General features: G+C 38.8%; 1 protein-coding gene across 2 annotated transcripts; it reads left to right on the forward strand.

Annotated features, from left to right (window-relative positions):
* Positions 1 to 759: 759 nt before the first annotated feature.
* On the forward strand, positions 760 to 25113 carry LOC146473708 (coatomer subunit beta'-like). 2 transcript variants are annotated; one of them, XM_085117748.1, is made up of 29 exons: positions 760 to 850; positions 1096 to 1116; positions 1710 to 1863; positions 2176 to 2225; positions 2838 to 2882; positions 3073 to 3154; positions 3403 to 3551; positions 4509 to 4562; positions 5032 to 5124; positions 6115 to 6214; positions 7195 to 7337; positions 8801 to 8900; positions 9056 to 9155; positions 9635 to 9745; positions 10294 to 10379; positions 10497 to 10603; positions 11323 to 11466; positions 12122 to 12252; positions 13627 to 13774; positions 15095 to 15201; positions 15813 to 15876; positions 16426 to 16640; positions 17868 to 17960; positions 19050 to 19173; positions 20431 to 20487; positions 20974 to 21045; positions 21581 to 21781; positions 23777 to 23869; positions 24841 to 25113. In XM_085117748.1, the coding sequence occupies exons 1-29, from the start codon at positions 848 to 850 to the stop codon at positions 24901 to 24903; spliced, it is 2910 nt and encodes a 969-aa protein (XP_084973874.1). In that variant the 5' UTR covers positions 760 to 847; the 3' UTR covers positions 24904 to 25113. The 2 variants fall into 2 exon arrangements, with proteins under 2 accessions (XP_084973874.1, XP_084973875.1); XM_085117749.1 differs by having other exon boundaries at positions 23810 to 23869.
* Positions 25114 to 25391: the final 278 nt, after the last annotated feature.

Consider the following 25391-nt stretch of genomic DNA (forward strand, 5'->3'; position numbering starts at 1 on the left):
TACAACATGTAATTTACTGAAGATGTAACTGAAATGACTTCAATCCATTCTCTGGCGTACCTGAAACATGAAGAACGGAACTGCAAAGCATAATTTTCTAAACAATTCGTAGAAAAAACGCAGCTCGCAGAAGCTGTTAAAACTTTAAGACAATAGCGCCAGAGAGCTGTTTGGAGTCATTCATTCTTGCACCTCAAAGAATTGTAGAATTGTGGTACATGTTAAGGAAATACAGCCTTGTTAGTTTATGCACTTGCAGGAAAGAAATCTCTCTTTTTTACTCCACAAACTCAAGTTGCTGCAAAAAGTCGAATGAAATTCCTAATTGCGCGTCAGTTGCGTTTACGGAGAAACAATTCCGTGCAACCTAAGTAGGCGATTTGTTGCCGGTGAAGGGAAGTCCGCAAAACTTTCCGCGCTAAACGATCTGTAGAAAAAAATGACATCACAGACAATCAATTGTTGACGTGACGCAACGGAACAAATTGTGCGCGAGCTCAAACTTTTGGTCAAAAATAATCACAATAGTGTTGATAAACAGGTGCATAATAGCAAAATAGAAGCCAGCAATGAATACTTTCCTGGATGAAATGGAGTTTATGCGGTACTGGGTAGATAAACCTACATATACTTCAGAAAAAAAAAAAAAAAAAGAAAGTTCAATCGAGGTTCATCCAGCGACCACGCGCGCGCGTTTTTCCGCAACGTTTAGAGTTGAGCAGGCAGATTGTCCAGCGGTATTTCTAAATAGCACGTGAACGAGGCTCATGTTCAATGCCACGTCGGCCATTTTGACAGTGTATTCTGATCTATTTCCTCGCATTATCGATCGACTTTTGTGGCCATAATGGTAAAGTTTCTTCTCTTTTCCCGTACATATTCCATAATTTAGACTATTTTGCTTCTCCTTATGTTATTTGTGGTAGATACGCCTCGTTCTATGTGATCTGTCCAGCGTACGATAAATCGCCGGCTATAAATCCATTTCATAATCAGAGGAGGTTGTTCCATTTCTGATCATGTTTTTTGATCATGACTAATAAGTCTATGAACTTTTCTTTTCTTTTTCTAAATGCATTTTCATGGAATCAATAGCCGTTGAGGTTAGACGTGAAGGTGAGTGATATTTTTCAATAATTTGCTTCATCATAAGTCTATGTATTAATAACGTGGAACTTTCCCGAGACTTGCCTCTCTGCTATCCATGAGTTAAAGTTTTATGTACATGTAATGTAATTTCTAACAGACTGCCAAAAGGTGTTTGAGAAAATTGCTCAAAGTACGCCTTTAGAAATCTCAAGGTGGCAACGTTCGTTCTTTATATATGTTAAATACACATAGTGGTCCAGAATGGCAAGTTACATGTCTAAGATATATGACTGTACATGTGCCTTGGTGAACAGCACACATTGTGAGAGTTGGTGAGCTTAGTTACAAGGTTGCCAACTGTTGATAACTTTCACGTCATCTGTGCCTAAATTTTAGTTGCCATGGCACCTAAAAATTAATGAAACATCTCTAAGCACTGCAGATGAACGATAATAGAAGAAAAGATTCCGGCAGTTGCAGAGGTCAACAATCTGGTTGTGTAGATAACTGCGAGAATCTTTGCTTCTATTAAAAAATGTATGGTTGTGGCTTGGAAAGTTGCATACCGCAGTGAAAGTACTTCCTATTCCTGACCATTTACTGTATCTCCTTGTCACCAGCGCAAGCTCTCGGCTCGTTCAGACCGTGTTAAATGTGTGGATGTGCATCCCACTGAGCCATGGATGCTGGCAAGTTTGTACAATGGCAATGTACATGTGTGGAACTATGAGTCTCAGACCCTGGTGAAGACTTTTGAAGTAACGGATTTGCCAGGTGAGATTAATAACATTTTTCGGTGTTTTAGATAAAAGAAGGTTTCAGGTAAAATAATAACCCTGTAAAGATGATTGCCTTAAAATGTACAAATTAAACGAGAAGCTACTTGTATGTAGTAAGCAAATTTGAGGGTCCACCGGTGTTGACCCCCGTAAACTTTTTTTTTTTTTTTGTTGATCTCCTCCTTTTAAAAATCGGGGCCCAGGATTAGCTTTATCGGGCTTTGAACAGTTGTACAGTTGTCTTTATGAGTAATTATAAAGGATTTGTTATGTAAACTGTAACTGTTCACTGTGATTCAATCTGCAGTGCGTACTTCCAAATTTGTGCCAAGAAAGAACTGGGTTGTCACTGGATCTGTGAGTATACAATGTAGTTTGCTGTTCATTGACATCTGGCTGTAAATTTGGTTTAGTGGCATCCTGCTGGTCACTTTTGTTGTCTTTGTTATTATTTTTGTTGCACATAAGGCCTTAGTTTGCAATAGAGTAGGAAGGGGAGAGATGTGAGGTGTCTTGAGTTTGTGTAACTAGTATTTACCGGTTCACCTGTCATACATGGAGGACAGGTCCCTGCGGACTCTACTCTATTTGGAAATATACTGCTTACTACAAGTGCTGCAAATCTTTGTGGAAGGACTGTATACAATGGTACTCTATACCATACACGTTTGACACAATAATGTACTGTACATTATACTAAATCATAGTACTATGTGTTTGTGTTGTGGTTTAATTTTTTTTAAACCAGTTTAATTTTTCTCTTTCTTTGTGCAGTATTCATAACCATGATACTAGACTAAGGGAAATAAAGAAAAACTGGTTTGAAATTTGAACCACATACATTTGTACAAGTGCAATCATCTCATAATATCACCAGGTGGTCACAGAAAGAAATTGCAATCCAGCTTACATACAGTATAAAATTATTCTGTACATGTACTGTTTAATGATCTGTAACATTTTTTTTAGGATGATATGATGCTAAGAGTCTTCAACTATAACACACTAGAGAAGGTACAGTGCCCAGCCATTCTATCGCTTGTTCATTGAGACCTCTGAGATCTGCGTTTATTATTTCCTACAGAAATGTTTTTCTTGGTAGCACCTTTTCCTGCTACAGTATCTCAGTATTTCTTTTGTTTGTGTTACAATCCATTCATTTGAAGAGTACATTGTAGATTGATGTATAGTTGTCTCTTGACAGGTGTTTGGTTTTGAAGCTCATTCAGATTACTTGCGATCAATTGCTGTTCATCCAACTCAGCCGTACATTCTTACCAGCAGTGGTGAGTAAGACTTTACTATAAAACAATATTATGCCTCAAAACTCTCTAACCTTGCAGCTTCTGGGCATTTTGTTTGAAAGTTGTGAATTCCAATAACTTGCATCTTCTAGCAACAAATGTAACCCATTTGGTGACGAGTGTGACTAAACAGTTTTCGTTCATCAGACTGACTGGCCAAACCAGTCAACAACTGTAAACAACTGTGCAATAGCGTCATCATTATTTTTGTTCATACATGTAATTGTCAGATGACATGCTGATCAAGCTATGGGACTGGGAAAAGAAATGGCAGTGCAGTCAAGTGTTTGAAGGCCACACTCACTATGTAATGCAGATTGTTATCAACCCAAAGGATAACAACCAGTTTGCCAGTGCTTCTCTGGACAGAACTATCAAGGTGAAGTACACATAAAAAGCAATAAATTTGACAACAGTTAGTCCATGTTAGTCCTGTACATGAAGTCTTGTGTATTTTTTTTAATACATGTAGAGTATTTTTATTTATTTAAAGTAACACATCTTTAACAAATTACATGTATCACAAATTACAAATTACAAATTACAATGACAAAGAACTGTACTCTGCTATGGCCTTCGATATTACAATATACATTACTCATTTACACCAGGTGTTACTTACATACATTAGGAAAATGAATTTAAAAAAAGATTAATAGCATGGGGATGGGGGATTAGGAACGATTTCTGTGCTTAATTTAATGCAATAAAAAAAACTTAGTCTGTTAAGTGGTCTTGTGTATGTTGTGGCTCAAAATTTCTTTTTGGCTCAAAATTTTTCAAACCAGTGTGATTTTTATTTCCCTTTGTCACAGATTATGGTAATGATACTGCCCAAAGGAAAATAAAATAATCAAACTGCTTTGAAAAAAAAATAAACCTCAACATGTACATGTATGTTTTGGTTTCATTTTGTTTTTACTTATTTGTACCTTGAATTGCAATTATTGCAATCATTTGACTTTGTCATGCCAATGCACATCTACAGGAACACATAGACATGTACTGTAAGCATGTACAATGTACATGCAATATTGCTGTTGCTCTTGAGAATGATAAAAAGCAATACAGGTGTAACTAAAGGAAACGTTAACCCTTTAATTCTCAATTTCAAAATATAGATTCTCTTTTGTAGCCTCCATACATTTATTGTGGCAGCAGAAGGGAGAAATTGTTGAAAAAATCAAGAGAATTCATGTTGAGTGATTAAGTCCCTAATTCTCATAACCTTTCTGAATATTAAGCATTGATCTTACAAAGAGAAATTTGATTTCTAGATCACTGTTAGGACTTAAACTTAATATATGTAATTAACAGTAATTCATTTTGTTTTAAGGTGTGGCAACTTGGTTCCAATACACCAAACTTCACTCTTGAGGGACATGAGAAGGTAGGTCTACATGTGCATTTGTATGGAATGCTTACTAGCAATGTTCACACTGTTTCTTGTGCAGTATTGTTAAGAGGTATTCCTGTTACGCTGAAATTTAACCCTTGGTTCATCGTACATTGCCATACAAAAAACAAAACAAAAGGAATTACAAATTGAATTGTAATGCAGAGAGAAACAAACACCAAAATGATATTAATAATAATTGACACAATCATCTTTCCCCTAGGATACCTACACTGCCATAAGGTGAAAATTATGCGCACAAATTCTTAAGTTAAATGTGAAGCCACATCTGTACATGTACATCTTCAATAATATTATGCACATTATTAATTTTTGTTATGCTTCTTTGACTTCTTTGTGTGTACAACAATGATTAACGTTTTTTGTTGTTGTTGTTGCTGTTTTTGTTTTTGTTTTTTAAGTTAACGGATTTTAAGAACTAACTGCCATTGTTATACTCCAGGGAGTAAACTGTGTTGACTATTTCCACGGTGGAGAAAAACCATATCTCATCTCTGGTGCTGATGATAGGCTTGTGAAAATATGGGATTACCAGGTAACTGACTGAATTGACTGAGCATTCTTAATTGACGGTTTGAATGGAAAAACAGGGCTAGGAATTTTGGATACAGTGGAACCTTGATTTAACGAACCTCTAATTAACGAAGTCCTTGATATAACGAACGATATTCTATGTCCCGGCCAATGTTACAGTAAAATGTATGGAATAGAACCTCGATATAACGAACCTCGATATAACGAATTCTTCGATATAACGAACATAATCCGGAAGCCCAAACGTAATCTACCTCAATATAACGAATTACAACGTCAACACTCGACAGAAGATAAACGCTGAACAGATCAACACTCTGAAAGTGTGGTTTTTTTGTAAACAAAATCTGCGCGTCTGCTCAAAAGTGAAAATAATTGCTACTGAAAGCCACCATGCTTAATGAATATTGCATCTCAAAACGCGGCACTTCTAGGTGATGAAAATTGCGTGACAGAAGTCTCCTGTGTTGAAAACCAATCATTAACTATGACCTCGATATAACGAACATTTTGGTCGTTTCCCCTCAAGTTCGTTATATCGAGGTTTTTGATATAACGAACCCTCGATTTAACGAACAAATTTGGCCGGTCCCCAGCGACTTCGTTAAAGCGAGGTTCCACTGTACACTGTAAATTCATTATTGAGGATTTCAGATTTGTCTTTTTGTTCAGTTCCATAATAATAATAATAATAATAATAATATTTTAAGTTTCGCTTGGCTCACAGGTTACGCGACGCGCCCTGTGGTGCTTCTTATACTGTGCATACAGATAGTTTTACTGTGCATAATAATAATAATAATAATAATAATAAGCTTTTGCTTATTATTTTAGGTTTTGGTAACATGTACAGTATTTTACTTCGTTAATTGCAATTTAGGAACTACATTGTACTTTTTTCAGTTCAAGACAACTGAGTTGGGCATGAATACATCTACATAAAGTTATGTTATAACTGAAGTGATTTAATTCATTTGCTCTACTATTATAGAACAAAACTTGTGTGCAAACTCTTGAAGGACATGCTCAGAACATTTCCTGTGTTGGATTTCACCCAGAACTGCCCATTATTTTGACTGGCTCAGAAGATGGTAGGTACATGTACATGTATGAAAATCCTCTAAGGCATAGTTTATATGTCGCGTTACAGTCGAATTTAATTCAGACAAATGTAATTCCATTAAATTCGTCGTTCCGTCGACATAAATCGTGGCGTGGTTTTATGCATGAAAATCAATACGGTCGAATTTAATTCTCTTCCCAAATGAAGTGTCTCTTGTCGCCACAGGTCGCTGTGGGCTCGTTAAAATAAGTTTGAAATACATTTAAAAAAATAATGTATGCATTTCATTTGACACGACTCTAGTGCGACGTTTAAACTGAAGACGCGTTATCGATATTTTACCCGTCTTACCAAGACATATAAAATGCCTAGGATGAATTTTATTTACCAGAGGAATTTAATTCGTTTTAGACGTCACTCTATCGTTGAATTCAATTGCTCGTGGGACCTTGAATTAAATTCAACTGTAGCGCGACGTAGGCCTAAGACTTACAATGTACTGTAGCATCTCATGTTAATAATAACAGACCGCATATTTACAGTAATACACTATACATACTTGGGAAAAATTTAATGTTAACACAACACTAGTATGACTTTAAAACCAGCATGAGTTTATCCTTGATCCCTCCTAACCTCTGTATAATTATTTTTTACACCAGTCACCACTCAAGAATCTGTTAATTGTTGAAGATTGTGCAAGTCATACAAATTAAATTGTACACGATCAAGACTTGAAAATTCATTACTGCTTGTCCTCCTCAAGACAATGTGATGAGTGATTCTCTCTGTATCATTGTTGTCTCATATTCCTTAAAGTTCCTACTATTTTGTTGTAGAAACAAGTTCACAGCACCATAAAGTACATGTAGAATAGTTTGTAAACATGATACATACATATATAGTTAACATTTACTAATGGTTTAAACATGCTTTTACATGTACATGTACACTGTATCACTGTTACATGTAATCATTTTCCACCGTGGTGTTTCTTTTGTGTTGCAGGCACTGTTCGTATCTGGCAAGCTAACACATACCGTCTGGAGAGCACCCTTAATTATGGTCTGGAGAGAGTGTGGAGTATGGCCATGTTCAAGGGTTCTAACAATGTGGCTCTCGGATATGATGAAGGCAGCATTCTTATAAAGGTTTGTCAACTGTTCCATATATATCAGGGCTTCTGATAGGGTGCGGAAAAAATTTGGAAATTATGCGGCACTTTTAAGTCTCATTATGCGGCAAGAAAGGTCTATTATGCGGCAAATTATGCGATTTCATTTTAGCTAATTAACCTTGTTTTATTAGGTCTAAGAGGAGCATTATCCATGTTTTGCTGTTCAAGAAGCAATTAGAGCACGAAGAAGTGAATAAACAGCTAAAATAAATCATTTGTTGCCTCATATCAAATTATTGAAAATCAGATATTGCTAATTTGGTCAAGTCAGCGTTTGTTGCTTCCCACCCGCATTTTTTTCCATGTTCCGCTTGTGTGACTCAGCTTCAAGGTGCTTGTCAACCGCAAAATTTCAAAGATGATCAACCACTACTGTATGTTGGATGAAGAGCAAAACATCCAGGAAGATCGAAGGAGACTCTGCTCGCAGAGTAAACAACAGACCATCGTCAACATCAAACGTTCCTTTGGAGTACTTTCTTACCCTGTCTTTCGCCAAAATATTTACAGGAAGGTGCGATCTTTTTTTTTTCTCTTGCGAAGAAGCGCTCAGCGTTTTAACAACAAACTTATCCATAATGAAGATGTTTGTTTCTATTAAAACAAAATAACTACATATTGCAAGCGACATATTGCATATTCGAGCAGTTTTCCATCTTGAAAATATATCAATGATTTTGATTGGTGTATTTACATAAAAGGATTGTTTATTCCGTGCCAATGATCACTCGCTTAATATTGAAAACCAGCACCAGGTCCCCAGCATGTAAAATGAAGCATAAAACGCCTGTTTGTTCGCTTAATCAACGGACAAACGCTTCCAGGTGATTTTTGACGCCTTTTGAAAGAAAAAAACTCCTTGAGATAACGTTTAAATTATCGGAAAACTTAACATTTAGCGAGATTTTTGCTCTTTTTTTCTTAAATTGTGCGATTCTGTATAAATTCTGCGATTTTTCATGAATTATGCGATTTGTTGCGATTTTAGGTCAATTATGCGAAATCGCAACATCGCAAAATATCAGAAGCCCTGTATATATGCACTGTATTGTAATCAGTGTATTACCTGTACCTGTTACTGTCGTTTGCAAAGGTGACACTGCCCCATTTAAGCTGATATCTATAAATAGGTTTTTGTAGCTACATGTATAACTGGCAAATTGAACCTTTGATTTGAAGGTGGTGGATTTAAGCCTTTGCAGCAGTTTTTTGTAGATAGGAGACTTTGGGGCACATTCTTTTTTCTTTGTTTGCCCAGAATGTTCATGTACATATACTTTGTACCATACACAATAGCTTCAAATCAAATATTTCCTCACTTAAAGTTCTTAGCCTTGATCAATAAGTACAGGATGTATGTACAAATATGATATTTTTATATAAAATTGTATGCACTGAAACTATGCATTAATAATAATAACCTTTTGTCTACTTTAGCTTGGTAGAGAGGAGCCAGCCATGTCCATGGATTCCAATGGCAAAATTATATTTGCCAAGCACAGTGAAATTCAGCAGGCTAACCTTAAAAATATTGCCGGTAAGTTCAAACATACAGTACACCCGTTACATACACTTTGTATTCTATGCTTCACATGACATTGAACACTACAGTATGCTGTATAAAATTGTTACCCTGCTTTTAAGCCATTGCTGACCAGTAATTGACATTTTTGTCTTCAATTGTTAAATCAGATCATGATGCCAAAGATGGTGAACGCTTGCCTCTGGCCATCAAGGACATGGGCCCATGTGAGATGTTCCCACAGACTTTATCCCATAATCCTAATGGAAGGTACTTTCAATGTTTTACCCCCCTACCCCCTCGCCTTCAATGTACCTCCTGTCTCCAGCAATTTTTTGTGTTGTTTCAAGATTTTTTCATTCTAATAATTTTTTGAAAACCCTATTACTATTTTAAAGTGTAGTGTACATGTACATTTAGGCCATTGAAAATTTACCAGAGTTTGTGTCTCTGCAGGTTTGGTATCCTGTTTAATCTCCTTGCATTCTTTTACAAAATTATGCTGCAATACATGTATGACTCCCTACACCTCTCATTGTCAAACAGTGGGTAGCAAATAGGTGATCTTCTTGGGCAGTTTGCTGTAAAATACCTGCACGTGTGCTTACATGTATGTAATGAAGTAAAACTTTTGCTCTCATCAAGTATTAATAATTATGACAGAAATCTAGATCTCATAATCTACATAGATGCAATGTTTAAAATTGAAACACAAGTTTAATAGTTATTGTTGTGATTGTTTTTGTTAGGTTTGTTGTGGTCTGTGGTGATGGAGAGTACATCATTTACACAGCTATGGCACTGAGGAACAAGAGTTTTGGATCAGCACAAGAGTTTGTGTGGGCCTCGGATTCATCTGAGTATGTGCAAAGTTTAAGCAATAGATTGTTTCTGGACAACTATAATAAAAATATGTGCTCCAGAATATACATGTACGTGTCCATGCATAGTGTACATTAAGGGTGTTAGTGTCATTTGCAAGCTTTTACATTGTATATTGTAGGTTAAAATGAATCCCAGGTTAAAATGATTTCAACCTAGGTTGATTTGTATTTTCCTTTGTTTTAGATGTAAATTACTCAACCTTAACAAAGGAAAAGACAACTCAACCTTATTTGAAATCATTTTAATCTGGATTCTTTTTAACCTACAACATATACTGTACACAGTCTCCAAGAATAGTAATCAGTTTGAACATACTTGTAGTTCAAATTCTTCCCAGAAAGCCGTTGAATATTTTTCATAGTTTTAGACAAGTGCGATGTATCTGAGTGTACTGTACATGTATGTTTTACCTGACAATGTTTTTGCACCCAGTGTTACCCATTGATGCACATATGTCATGCAGTTAATCTACAGTTCTCTTTTTTTTTTGTGCTAATTCTTTTTGTCGTACTTTTAAACACAGGTACGCCATAAGAGACGGCAACAAGATCAAGATCTTCAAAAACTTTAAAGAAAGGAAATCATTCAAGCCTGAGTATGGAGCAGAGGGTAAGTACTTCCACATTTTATTTTGATCATAGTTCTCTCTTGTGTTCATTGATGCCACTTCGCAGTTCACAGAAGAACATGACTGTAGTTAATGTTAAATGGTTTGTTGTGTATCAGGCATTTATGGTGGCCATCTCCTTGGTGTGAGATCTGTCAGTGGACTGGGTTTCTTTGACTGGGAGAGCACAGATCTTGTCCGTAGGATTGAAATTCAGCCAAAGAGTGTAAGTTGTTTTGTCAGCCAGTCTTTTATTTACTTTAAATCCACAAAGTCGTTATCTTTCATGTAAATACTGAGTGGAAACTGAAAATTACAAACAGTGTAGGTATTGTTCAAGGTGCAGTAACAGGGATGAAATTAGTGAGAATACACACATGTACAGCTGTACACTGTAGTTTCAAATTTCTTATTATCATTTAACTACAATACACTGTACCATTCAAAATACATGTAAGACAGTCCCTCGTGTCTCCACCCTCGTGTCTCCAGACTCCATTCTCAATTCTTGAAAAGTTTGAGAATTGAGTTAAGTTTCGAGACTTTCAAGGCAAGTCCTTCAAGTTTTGAGTAGAAAAACTACAGTGTAACAGTGGAATTGAAAATACAAATAACTAATTGTTACACTACTGGTGCTCACAGAATCTCTGTGGGACTCTTTGTCCTATTGTGTTTTGACAAACATGTTAGCCACCATACAGCTGAAAGGTGATTGGAGAATTCAATACAGAGAAATTTCATTACAGTGTACTGGACTGTCTGATATGGTTCTTTTTACATCATAATTTTATTGTATTACAAGATAAGGGGTGTCGATTTACATGTACTTGGATGTCATGAAAAGTTGCACTTTTTTCAATGTTGTAGGATGCATTCAGGATAATGGTTCATGTACATGTACCTTTTGCATGTTGTGACACTGTCTGATTTTGTTTGTTACTGCAGATTTATTGGGCTGACAGCGGTGAGCTTTGCTGCATTGCAACAGAAGAGTCGTTCTTCATCCTGAAGTATGTTGCTGAGAATGTTACCAAAGCACAGGAAACACCAGAGCTGATAACTGAGGATGGAATCGAGGATGCTTTTGATGTAAGAAAAGCATTTTGTGCAAATTGTTGTACGTGTAGCTACTGATATTTTTTTCACTAGGTTTCTGTTTATCCCTACAAGTCTCATGGGTACCACTATTTTGGCTCATAATGTCTTATGGCAGAGAAGACTTCTGTTAAGTTTTCGGCCATCTGAAAGCAATCTTATGTCCGGCTGAAATTATTTTCATTAAGAGCACAGACTAATATTTTAAAAGTGTATAGTCCAAAAGAGCCAGTAGCCTTCATGCAGACGTCTCCTATTTCCTTTGTTGCACTGGGTAAAAGAACCAGCTGGTTTTATGAATGAGCCTGCCAGGGGTTTTATTAGCTACATGTACATCCCTTGGTTCAGAGGATTGACAACATCAGCGTCACCACCATCTGTCTTTTTCGCTCACCAAGTGTATCACACTGAGACCGCTGGGTTCAAAACATTCACTGTATTAATGGTAAAGTCTGTTAATCCTTTCATTGTTTCCTTTACGGCCTTGTTCTACATCTGTAGCATGAGAACAACAACAACAAGGCTTTATTACCCCGTTTAAAAGTTATCCATATATTATTTAGTTGAAAACATTTTGAAATGTTAAGGGCTTACCAGCTCCCTGAGAATTTGTTGTGGCTTACATCCTGGCAAATGAATGTTATTCTAGGTTTGTGGTGAAATAGAAGATTGTGTGAAGACTGGTATCTGGGTCGGAGACTGTTTTATCTACACCAATGCTGTTAACCGTCTCAATTACTATGTTGGAGGTGAAATTGTCACCATCGCCCATCTGGACAGGTTTGTACAATAAATTATTACTTACAATGCGTTGCAACAAAATGCAGTATTAAAACACTGAGCCTTACCGTGAATACCGAGTCACATCAGGGGTTTCACTAAGGGCAAGACATTGGTGATATCAACCTGACTGTGAGTAAAAATAAGGTGGAGTGTTCATTTCTGGATGTTTTGTCTCTCATTTTTTTCCCATCTTCCCATCTTCTTGGGTAGGGGTAATTCAAAACTTAAATGACAGCTCGGTAATTTTGAAGAAGAGCTCCCCAAACCAACTGTCGGCCGACTGTTGACCGACAATCGGCCAACAGTCGGCCGGCAAACGGTAGCCAGCCGGTAAACTGTCGGTTAGCTGTCCGTCCACTGTCGGCTGACAATTTACCGAGAGTCGGCTTGGGAAGCTCTTCTTCAAAATTACCAACAGCCAGCTCTTATTGTACAATGGCAGCTGAATCTGGAGTTACCTGTAATGAGGGTATTGTAATTGCTTCGTTACTTTGCTGCACCTTTAGAAACACTTTGCACTTGTGAATGGGACGTGCCTTTTAAAGTGGTTTGATTCCATCACTACAAACTCCTAACTACAAACAGTGCATAGAGAAAATGGAGCTTGTCGCCTTTCCAACGTATATTTATGGTGAAGAAAGTGAATCAAAGCTGCTACAGTAAGATATAGAGTACCGCTCGAGAGTCGAGACGTTAGCATTTGAATCAATTCAGTGGTCGAATTACCTTATCAACTCTGTTGATAAAACCAAGCATTTCTTTGTGCAGTAGCACGCGTTAAAACCTCGTCTTCGTCGTTGTTGATTGCCGCGAATTTACCACTCTTGGCCGAAAGCAACAGAAAGCAACCGAAAGCCACGACCCAATGAGACGCAGTAGTACCTCTGTATTGGAACAATAATAAGCAACCATTGTTACAGTATTCTTTTTAGCTCTATCTCAAGTTTTACTCACCGAGGGGGCTTCCAACAAAAGTAAAAAACATATAGATTTTTAGAAATACCGTCGGAATCGTTAGGTGTAAGTGATTTATATTTTCGATCTCAAGAAGTCTCAAGAAGTTCTTTTCAATCATACGTTTTAGGGCTTCAGAATGTGATTTCTTATTCACTAAGTATTACAAATTGTGATGAATCATGACTCGCAGACCCGTGTGTTGTTGTCGTTGTTGTGTTGTTTTTTGTTTGTTTGTCTTTTAAAAGCGCCGGTAGCCATTTACATGTATCTGGGGGTCAAATTTCCACCATTCTAAAAAGGTTACGCCAAGTAATGTAAGGTATTCTACTGGCTGGATAGAGATTCGTATCTAAAGTGTATGGGGCTCGTTTCCCATTTGAGTACTCACTGATTTGTTTTGTGAAATTGCTGTAGGAAAATGTACATTCTGGGCTACATCCCCAAAGACAACAAGCTGTACTTGAGTGACAAGGACATGAATGTAGTGGGATACTCCCTGCTGTTGTCAGTACTGGAATACCAGACTGCTGTCATGAGAGAAGACTTTGACACAGCTAAACAGGTGCGTGGCAATTCAAAGTTCTTGTTCTTTTTAGTCCTCAGCAATCTCCATTAACCTCTGTCAATATGCTGTAATCAGAGTCCGGTTGTTCGAAGCTGAAAAACGCTAATCTCCGATTAAAAGTGAACCTAGGTGTTCATTTCGCTTGTTTAAAATTTGTTTTTAAAGCTAATTTTAGGCTAATGGTAAAAGAAAGTCAAAACTAAAGCCGCCGTTACACGTTGAAACTTTTAGCTTAAACTTGTGTGCAACGGCGCTGCTAAACAAGTTTCACGAAGTGGTGTTACACGGTGAAACTCTTGTTTTTTCACCACTGCGACCTATTCGAGCCGTTGCAGAAGTAGAAAGCGGTTCTACTTGTTACACGGTGCAACGCCTGCTGAAAGTTGTTTCGCAGCGCCATTGCACACAAGTTTCAGCTAAAAGTTTCAACGTGTAACGGCAGCTTAAGGGACGAAAAGATTATGGAAGATCCATTAATGATTAGCACTATTGCACTTGAATCAAAGTTCATGTTAACCCAGGTTTGAACAACTGGCCCCAGTAGAAGACAATAGGGAACGTAGGATCAGAGTACGAGTTCGAGATTGAGTACGAGTACGACTTTCAAATTTCAAATCAGTTGCTTCCCCAGAACTCTCGCTCCTTCCCGTTGTTTACCAGCAGACAAGGAGACCCAAGAAACAAGATTGGTGTGACAAACGGTTATTTACTATAAACCACACAAGCGGGATTTGAAAACTGAGTCGTACAGCTCGTACTCAATCTTGTACTCGTAATCTGAAGGTCCCTAATGTTTCAAAGATCGATGACTTCTACACTGCTCATATTCACCTATTTTCGCATGTGAGCACTTTACGTTGAGAGGAAAAAAATATATGGGAATACCGCAGAAACCGACCTTAACCACCCCACTTACAGCTGTAGACTACCGACCCCTCGGCAGTTTTGTACCATCCCCAGATTTTGCTCGGTATGTTATTTAGGATGGCGGTTCAACGATCTCACTGATTGAACTTGTTGCCTATCACACGTTAAAACAGGGTACTATGAAAAGGCTACAGGTGGTGTCGTGCGACAAGCATGAAGTTGGTCGATTTGCTTTGACTACCAAGGCCTCTACTGGGTAACTTGGTGCCTACATGTACCCTACAGGAATGAATCCCAGTGACAATTAACATGGGACAGATGAATCTTCTCCTGGACTGTTTTTGAAACGTCCGTTATCAAAGTTTTTTAGATTATTTCTCGATTTTGACCATGTTCAGGCCTGTGAAAACCAGTTGAAACTTGTGAGTAATCGTGTATGTTCCCTTGTAGGTACTACCCACCATTCCTCGAGAGCAAAGGAACCGCGTGGCTCACTTCTTAGAGAAACAAGGCTTCAAGCAACAGGCTCTGGCTGTGTCGTGTGATCCAGAACACAGGTAAATTTTTAAATATCACATTTTCAGCGTTATCTATATAATTATTGCGGTCGACGTAGAAAGAACGCTCTTCTAATACAGAGTGGAGTCGAGATTGTATGGGACAACGTTGATTGGATGAATGGATCTTGGGACGCGTATCTGGCATCCCCTGCAGATTTTGCAGGGGCCGATGACATCATCACCAACTTGGCAAAGGAGAGAGAGCCTGATGACATCGAACGCACTCCCTAATCTGATTATTACTAGTGCACTGATAATCTGTTAAGGAAAGATCTTGCAGTATTAAGAAAATCATGACGAAACTGTTTTACTTGTATTTCTTGAAATTTACCTGTAGAACTGCGAAGTAGTAAATTTTAAATTGGTTAACGTGATCGCGCTCCAAAGATAAGCGCGGGGGGGGGGGGGGGGGTAATCAGAAACGAGAATTTTGTTATTGGTACGATTACAATGTTTACTGGACTTGTTCCTGTATGAGCGTTTAATAGTAACGGCCCCGATTCTTAATTACAAATGTAAACACTTCATTAAATTGGCCCCTGGTACATGAAATAACATATATGCGATGTCGACTTACAGTAGTATTTTTTGTCTCCTTTCATTGTTAGATTTGACCTGGCAATACAGCTGTCTGAGCTGAAAATTGCGTATGAAATTGCATCCGAGTCTGAGGTAACTTGTTGGATTACGTTTGGTTTGTTGTTTTATTCCCGATCATCCAAATAAATGATTCTTTTAACCTGTGTGAGGGAACTGAACTATCCAGGAACTGAATCGTGAGGAACGGCGAAAGAAACATTCACCGTCATGTGTTCATGCCACGTTATTTATTTGCAGAGAATTAGCAAAATAATGCATCTGTAGAGCCACTGTTTTGCTCATAGAAGCTTCCTGGCCAGGCCGCTTTCGTGAGTGTGACAACTGAACTCCCTGAGTTTCGATTTGTCAGCAGCTACAAGTGACCTGTGCTTTGGGACGAGTATTTTTTGCAGGTCAATGTTGTACTGATATATGGCTGTAAGCGTGCCCAAGGCCTGAATTAGCTTTTTGGTATGGGGTTAGGGCTAGGAGACCCTCTTTAGCGTGTTCATATATAGAAGTGTCACAGTAACGTGTGGCCTTTAAAGGAAACCTGCAGTGTGGCATGATAAAGAAGAAACTGCCAATTGTTAAGCTCGCTCAGCCAGTAAACAACGCTCTTGTTTATCTTTGTTTGTTTAGAGTGAACATAAGTGGAAACAGCTTGCAGAGCTGGCCATTTCCAAGTGCCAATTCCAGCTGGCCCAGGAATGCTTGATCAATGCTCAGGATTTTGGAGGCCTTCTGCTTCTCGCCACATCTGCTGGTGATGCGGATATGATTCTAAGACTTGCCGAGACTTCTGCTCAGAAGGGCAAGAACAACGTGGCCTTTCTGGCTTATTTCCTTCTTGGAAGGTACAGTAAAGTGAATTGGAACAAATATTTTATTTTGAGCTAACTCCGCGCTGTTAAATTAACCGGTCATTATTTCTTTTTTCGAGTAAGACCACTAATAAGTAGTATCATATTATGTTGTCCACAAATTACAGCTGTATACAGCTATTTTAATAGACCAATTATTATTTTGGAACGTGTTAAGAAGTCTAGCGTGTCAACAAACATAACCTTGTAATCTATCGTGCTAAAAATACAAAGTTCTACCGTGCTAACCACATGCAAACAAAGGCCACAAGCGCGGTACTTTAAAATCCATTGTTCTTGTTTGCGCGTATTTGCATATACGCACGATAAGCGTGTCGTGTCAGAATCGTGCGAGCGTGTTGCTACCGTCCCGTGTGCCTGCGTTCACCTTTGTGACTGTTTTCCCGTGGAGGGTCACACATTAGGGAGTTTAAGAAACGAGGACGGCAACGGTAACGAGAACGTCATTTAAAAATAGAACTTCTCGTTTTTGTAACTCTTTCGCAATCCTTTAAATTTTTTTAACTTGGAAAATGCTGGCGAACTCTCCATGAACTAAATTAGTATGAACGACGTCAAAGTAAGGAAGAATAAAGAAGATTTTGCGTCATACGCTCCCGTTCTCGAGAAAACCTAAAATTTGGTCATTTCAAGTTGTTGTTTTGCAGAGGACGGTAAAGAAATGTACCAAAATGTAAAACGCACGTGCAAAGCGATTGTTTTTGCTCATTAAACCCATTGTTTTGTGGCGTTCTCGTTACCGTTGCCGTCCTCGTTTCTTAAACTCCCTATTATTCATCTCTGAGCCTCAATGTAATTTCTTTTGTTTTATTCCCTTATGTCTCGTAGCCAAGCTGGAATTTTAATATATCGAAATTGGTCTATTAATGTTGTCGGATTTTAAAGCCTCGAGCTTACGCGACAAGACCGAAAAGGTACCATGGGAAGCTATTAATCTCTGTGATTTGGATGTAATTTCGCAGTTACCAGGAACTCAGGATGGATGAAAATATCATAAATATTTATCTCTGTAAAGTACTAAAAGCCTCCAAAAGCTGAAAATCAAGTATTCGTGACATTCATTTAATTTACTTCAATCAAATCAGATTATCACTTACAGGATGGCCTTCTGTACGTTTTGTAGCAGTATGTACATCGTGTAAATTTAATGAAATTGCATCTCTGTACAATTGTTGAAGCATTGATGTTTGGTTTTGTAAGGTTGGAGGAAGGCATCGAGTTGCTGTGTAGCACGGGTCGATATCCTGAAGCGGCTTTTATGGCTCGCACGTACTTACCAAGCCATGTGTCAAAGTAAGTTGTACTTTATAAGAAACATATTCAATCTAGTCTGTCACGCAGCTGTCATTTGGGTTGTCACGCAACACTCCCCCCCCCCCCCCCACTAGCGTTGCGTGACAACACAAATAACGTCTGCGTAGTTGACTGCAGTATATATTGAATCTCGCTTATCTTACAGTTATCAAATTACTGATCGGCAAAGTATTGAACGTTAGAAAGTATCGAGGTCCGTGTGGGTAAAAGAATGTGATAAGTTCTTCATACCGAACCATTGTAAGATGCTGCACTTGTGAATGGGACATGCCTCTTAAAGTGGCTTGATTCCATCACTATAAACTCCTAACTACAAACAGTGCAGAGACAAACCGAAGCTTGTCGCCTTTCTAACCTGTGTTGATGGTGAAGAAAGTGAATCAAGTTGCTACATGTCAAGATATTCAGTAAGGCATAGAATCGTTTCAGGAGTATAACCACCAACGGATCAACTTTACGGCCCCCTCTGGCGTGCCCCGTTAAGCTGATCGGGCCGAAGTTCGGTTCGCTCGATTAGTGCCGGCGTTTAGCCCTGGAACGAGGCTTTGTATTTCCAACTATGGCAATTTCTTCACTGCGAAACGTTCACGACCCGCTCCTCCAACCCCTTTTCTTTTTTTGTTTTGTTTTCCTGAATTGAAAACTGCGGTTGTTTCCTTCAATAATAGAGATATAAACGTAGAGTCGCGTTTATGGCAAACGGCAAACTTGACATTCGTGTTTATGTTTTCTTGAAAACATGAATACAAAGATGGGAATAGTGCAAAATAATTCTGACCTTTGATGCTAGCGGAAAACTACTTAATTTTGCTGAGAAACTAAATATATACTTATATAGCGCCAAATCACATTGTTGATTATCAACAATTGCTCACGTCGCTTTTTGATGAAAAAATGCCAGAAAGAAGGACTATTGAGTTAAAAACTAATTTATCTAAAATACAGCCTTGCTAGTTTTATTTATTTATTTATTTATTTATTTATTTATTTTATTTTTTTTTTAGTAAATGCAAAGTAGATCTAAATCTCTCTAATGTCTTGCTTTTTTTAATTTCATTTTTTTGTCAGGATTGTTAAGTTGTGGAAAGAAGATTTGGGAAAAGTCAACAAGAAGGCGGCAGACTCTCTTGCGGATCCATCAGAATACGAGAACTTGTTTCCTGAATTTCAGCAAGCTTTGCAAGCGGAAAAGGTGCTTAAAATCATATCGTAGTTTCTGTGTAATTCTCCACTCGTGAATGGGACGTGCCTTTTAAAGTGGTTTGATTCCATCACTACAAACTCCTAACTACAAACAGTGCAGAGAGAAACTGAAGCTTGTCGCCTTTCTAACCTGTGTTGATGGTGAAGAAAGTGAATCAATGTTGCTACATTTTTTTGTTTGTTTGCAGTTTTTGGTTTGTTTTTGTTTTCTCTCTCCAATTGCCTCCTCCATAAAATCCACCTTCACTGCCGGCTGTTACTACTGTTGCTGATGCACCAGCGAAACTATGTATGTGCAATTGACAACTTTTGTCGGCAAACAGTCGCTTTCCGTTAAAGTCGAACCTGCATTAAGTGGTCTCCCTAGGGGAATGACTATTTTGCGCTTAAAAAACGTTGTTAAAAGTTGTTCTCTACGGTAACATCGCCTCAAGTAACTAAAATTCCCTGCCGCGAAAAAAGGTCGTGGCTGTTTGTGATGGGGTTATATAGCACTAAGGTCTGGTTATTGTTTGTTTCACGGTGTAGTAACTTAGTGATGGAGTTTCTGTAGCACTAAGGTCTGGTTATTGTTTGTTTCACGGTGTAGTAACTTATCGACTTATCGCCTGGTACCCTTTGTATTGAGGGACGCAAAACGTGAGCAGTGCAACCTTCTGGTTAGGGTGCCTGACATGTAATCCGGAGGCCCCGAGTTCAAGTCCCGCTCTAACCACTTAGATTTGTTTCATGGTAGTCTTGTTTTTTCAAATCCAAGGCCACGCTCTGTAAATAGCATACTTGTCTGCTTCCCTCCAGTTGGTGTTTTTAACAAATATTATGTTCAGTTTACATATCTGGTTCAGTCATTTACACTGTCCCCTATTTCATGTAGCACTCCAGTGCTAAAGACTTTGACACTTGAATAAAGTTATCAAAGCGGTTTCCAATTAACTGTCGTAAAACCAATACCAAAGTAATTACTCTTGCCAATCACAACAGATGTAAACAACACAACGAGCCAATCAGAATTCGAAGCAAATACATGTAACTGGTGCTAAGCGCGGGAAAACGCGTGCGGCGAAAACACGATTGGTTTTGGTTTGGATTCTCAGTTGTTCAGAAAGTGGCGCGAGTTTTGTTAACCAATCACAGAGCGTAGTAATGCAAAACCAAAGCAAAGGCGAAATTACTTTCGACGCTCAATTGAAAACCGTTCTATTATTATTATGATAGTGATTTTTTTTTTATGTCTATTATAATACAGTTCCTGAAAAGAGAAAGAGTGCAGATGAAACCTGCTTCCCAATACAAGCACGTCCAGGTTGGATATGTTAGATAGTTTGTTGGTTGTTCTAGATACTTCAGGTGTTCTTTATTGATTAACCGTTGTGGTCACCGTCTTCAGTTCCAAGAATTATGTTTTCGTTAACGGAATTTAGCGGTCACCTGGTAAGAGGAAACCTTTTTAGGAATAATTAATGAATTCCGTAGATTCTTCTCACAAATCACAAAACCTTTGCTTTAACGATGTAATATAGATCCGCTTTGCAGGAAGTAAGGCTAGCAAATCCCAGATCCTTGACAAATTTCCCTTTCATTCTGGGTGACTACTCCTCTTACATTAATTAAAATACAGGTTTGTTGTTGTTGTTCATATACCTTTGAGGTAAATGTATTTAGTGAAACAAGGAATTGAATTATTATGTTAGAAACAGCAGAAATCTAACAAGTGAATTGAACAAGTGAGCTTATTCGCTGAAAAACTCATGCTTAGCTAACGTACGCTCTTTATTCTCATTTTATTTAGAGTAACGCTGATCGCGATGTGTTTGAAGAAATCAAAGCGGCAAAGGAGGAGGGCAGCCTGGACTCCATTCTGGTGAGCAATTTGCGTCGCATCACGACGCAATAATGCGCGAAACAGTAACCTTTACCATTTAAGCCAATATGCATTTTGATTTGAGAGAAAGAGAATGTGAAAAACCACCTTTATTTGGTGCAAAATACGCGCGTTATCTGTTCAAGTAGCGAATAGTTGCTCGAGGAAAACGATGAATTTAGAGGAACAAGTAATGTCCATGGACACACAGTCGTGCATGCCATTTTACAGCCAACATTTTCGCTGAAAACACGCATTGCATATTGACGCTTAAGTGTTTTCAGGCACCGCTTTCGGCGAGTATTCTGATGTACTCGTCTGTTCCAAAACCAAAGCGCTCTTCCGTCGTAAAATTTCCAGCTATGTCTCCTGCAGCATTGAATCAACTTTTTTGTTGTTGTTTAATTGTGGGACATCAGTTGGGGAATGTCATGGCTTAGTTTTAGATATTGTGTCACGTGACTCGTTTTGACATAGCGACGCGAATATTTGTCCACTATCAGGTTTTACAACCATGCGCTCCATTTAATTGCAGGCGGCTGTAGAAAACTTAACATTCAGTGAGATTTCTGCTTCTAAACCAATGGAACCTTCAAAGCCGGCGTTTGCTGCGCCGTCTGCCTCGGCCCAATCCCAGCCGTCTCCTTCTTCCGCAGACAGACCACCAGCAGCAGTTCCCGCGGCAGCAGCGAAAGCGCCAGATATCGATAAAACTGCAGCGGTAAAAGATGATAAGGTGAGAGTGTACTGTTTATAACTCCATCTGAAAACGAATAATCTGACTCGGTTGGTATACAGGTGTACGTTGGTTTAGTTTGTTGTTGGTTCTTGTCGGGGGGGGGGGTTCAGGGATGGCGTAGTGGTAAGAGCACTCTCCTCCCACCAATGTGTCCCGGGTTCGATTCGCGGGCTCGGCGTCATATGTGGGTTGAGTTTGTTGTTGGCTCTCATCCATGTTCCGAGAGGATTTTCTCCGGTTTTCCCCTCTCAAAAACCATTTTTGCCAAATTCCAATTCGATCTAGAATCTGAGGGTCACATGCAGGTTTGTCAGTCGTAGCAGACTGTTTAGTGTCACCCTGGTTAAACAAAGTTGAGTTTTAGTGTCTAATGAATGCAGAGCCCGTCGCACACCAGGGCCGGGTTGTTCGAAGCACAGTAAGCGCTAATCCAGGTTAACTACCTTGACAACGGATGGGTTTTGTTCACGTTTATCAGCTCAGGGCTGAGTTGCTCGAAGCATGGTTAGCGCTAACCATTGGTTAAGAGGTATTAAAACCTATAGGTTGTCATGGTATTTAACCCGTGTTACCGCTAACCATGCTTCGAGCAACTGGGCCCAGGATTAGTACTAAACGAGCTTAGAACAACTCGGCGCAGCGGCAGGCTGTCGCCAGCTGAGACAATTTAGTTCTGGGAAGATCCCAGAAGAAGCGGTGTTTGTTCATTAGTAGGGAGCTTAAGCAAGGACGACGGCAACGGCAACGAAAACGTCACCCGAAAATATATCTTTATTTCATTTGTGCTACTTCGCGATTATTTCAACTCGCTCAACTTTTACAAAAATGGCGAACTATCCAGGAACCAAGTTGGAAAGAGTGGCGTACAAGTTAAGAAAGAAAATGTTCACGTTCTCCACAAAATCTTACATGTGGTCATTTCACCTTGTTGTTTTGCAGAGGATGGCAAAGAAATGTACCAAAATGTAAAACGCACGTCCAGAGCGATTGTTTTTGCTCATTAAACCTATTGTTTTGCGGCGTTGTCGTTGCCGTTGCCGTCGTCTTTGCTTAAGCTCCCTGTAGGCTACGTTTTGTTTTTTTTGTTTTTTTTCGCGAGGTGTCCAGACTTGGTTTGGTATCAAACATGACAGTTCTTAGCATCTTATATCTAAACAATTAAATGACTGCTTACATGGGAAAATGTGGCTTTGAAACTCGTTGCTGATTGACGCTAAAATCCACGTAATGCGCATTCAAACTGCGAGTGTTCACTTACAGATCATACTTTGTTGGATGCCAAATTAGGTGGTGTTTTTACGTGATATCTGCACTTGAGTGCAGCTGACAGTATTGATCAGTAATTAATCATAGACTCGTTCTAACTTCTACTCCTTTTACATCTGTTTAACTGTAATAATATCGTAGTCTTTGACACTTTTAGCTTTTACCTTTTTTTATACAGCTATTTCAATTAACGTTGTGGGATTAAAATCAAGCTAAAAGACAAGACCGCAATGTTTTGTGAGATTATTTTTTATGAATAATTTCATCAAAATCATCCCTGCACTTGCAGGTCACTGTACTGCAACTTACAACCTATTGTTTTCTCCAGGCATGACTGATTTTGATGAACTTATTCATAAAAATCCCACGTAAACTTTCGGTCTTGTCTTTTAGCTTCATGCTTTGAACCGACAACGTTAATTGAAATAGCTGTATGCGTTTTATTATAATTTTGTAGGCGTGAGTTTTTCATATCTTTTTGCCAATCAAGTCAGTAAAGTTATACATAATTATATAGACGGTATCAACCATCCTAGAAACGACTAAACTTGACCATAAGGTTATTGGGTAGACGTATTTTTATTGCAGTAAGACCTTTCCTTTGCTGTCTCTTCCTTTTCCGTAACATCTCTACTTCTCACAATGCTTCCTTTATACTCTCCTTTCTTCTTCCCTCGTCTCTCTGTCTTATCAGTCTTGATCAATCCATTTCTTTTGTATTAACAGTTGAAAAAAATCCTGCTGTACCTTGCATTACAGGATGAAGAAGAAGAAGACGACGACGACGATGATTTCGACTTCGGCGGTCAGGACGACGACGTAAGTCTCGCTGAACTTTTCATCCTCTACACACCGTAACGACATCTCTAACCCATGCTTTTTGAGCGTCCAAGATAGCAGTATGGAACTTGCACGGGGAATATTTTCCCGGAAAACCTTTCCAGTCTGTAATTCCGCTTCTTTGCTGTTGAATATTCATGACCGTTGACACTAAATGAATAGGATCTCTTCATTTGCACTATGCCACTTTCACAGCCCCTTGGAGCCATTGAGAGACTGCGGCTTTCATCTCGTTCTGCCCAGGACAATTTTGTCGTTATGTTCAGTTACTTTTCAAACGCTCACGTATTCACTAACGTGTTTCAAAAAGTGAAAACTAGTTGCATAGGACGTGTGAACACCCCTTCGGCTAAAACCTTGGTTCTGTCTTAAGTGAAAACCTCTTGCAAAAATAGAATCTAAGGACCTAACTACCCGCTCACGCCGAGAGGATCAGTGTACACATGCATGCTCTTTAGCCTACGTGTAGAGCGAACTGGTCAGCTCTTTTTGTTTTCTCTTTGCCTACCAGTTTCAACGTACTTCACTGTACTTTTTCAGTATACCATAAACGATTTAGTAAACCCACAAGCTCACACAAAAAAAATTTACCATCTTTGAGATCTCAAAGTTGAGATTTCGGCAAGTAATTCATGTTAAAGTACCATATAGTCACCCACCTAACCCTATCCCTAACCCTCCATATAGTCACCCTTATCTTACCATGAATTATATGCCGAGATTTCGGACTTTTCTTATTTTGACGTTTGACAGCGCGGTTGAGGGTGAGTAGGCGTGTACGTAAACTACATGCTTTTGAGAGTGGAGGAACTCTGTTCCAGCTACTGCTATATATACACACACCATGTAGTATTTTAGTAAACCGGTAAGGAGTGTATATGTGAAGTTTGGTATGAAGAGGATTGTTTTACAACGCCTGTGACTGATGTAAACCCGTTTTCTCCTCACAGGACGACATAAATATTGATGATGACGACCTGCTAAACGACGACGATGATCTTCTCGACGATTAACACAGGAAGTTCTCATACCAACAGAATATAGCCTTTACTGTAATTGCGAAATGGATTTCTCTGTCTAGAGCTGTCAAAATGTTCTAGTTACTGAAGATTGTGTACCGGCGGGGCGAGACGAATGTAGTGGTTCGAAACGAAAACGCGAGCTATTGTAGTTATGAAAGTAATTCTTAAATTAAGATTGAAACTAATTTCATTGAAACTCGAGCAGATATTTGTTGTTGTTGTTGTAGTTTAAACGTTGTCTTGGGGGAACGGGTTTGTTGGCGGGGGATGGGCTCTAAGTGTGTGAGGCTGTAGCTGAGCTAGTCCTTTTTAAAAAGGTGCCTTCTAATCTGTTCCCTGTGTAGACAGAATCTGCAGTGCAGATCGCTATGGGACGTTCACTTTGTGTTGTTGAGAACAGACTGAAAAGGCGCACAGTATGCGATCACTGTGAACTTCCTCGCACAGTCATGGGTAATACAGTACAGGCAATCAAAAGT

Source organism: Pavona decussata, unplaced genomic scaffold (assembly GCF_977016875.1).
Source record: "Pavona decussata unplaced genomic scaffold, jaPavDecu1.1 SCAFFOLD_92, whole genome shotgun sequence".
NCBI classification, from domain to species: domain Eukaryota; kingdom Metazoa; phylum Cnidaria; class Anthozoa; order Scleractinia; family Agariciidae; genus Pavona; species Pavona decussata.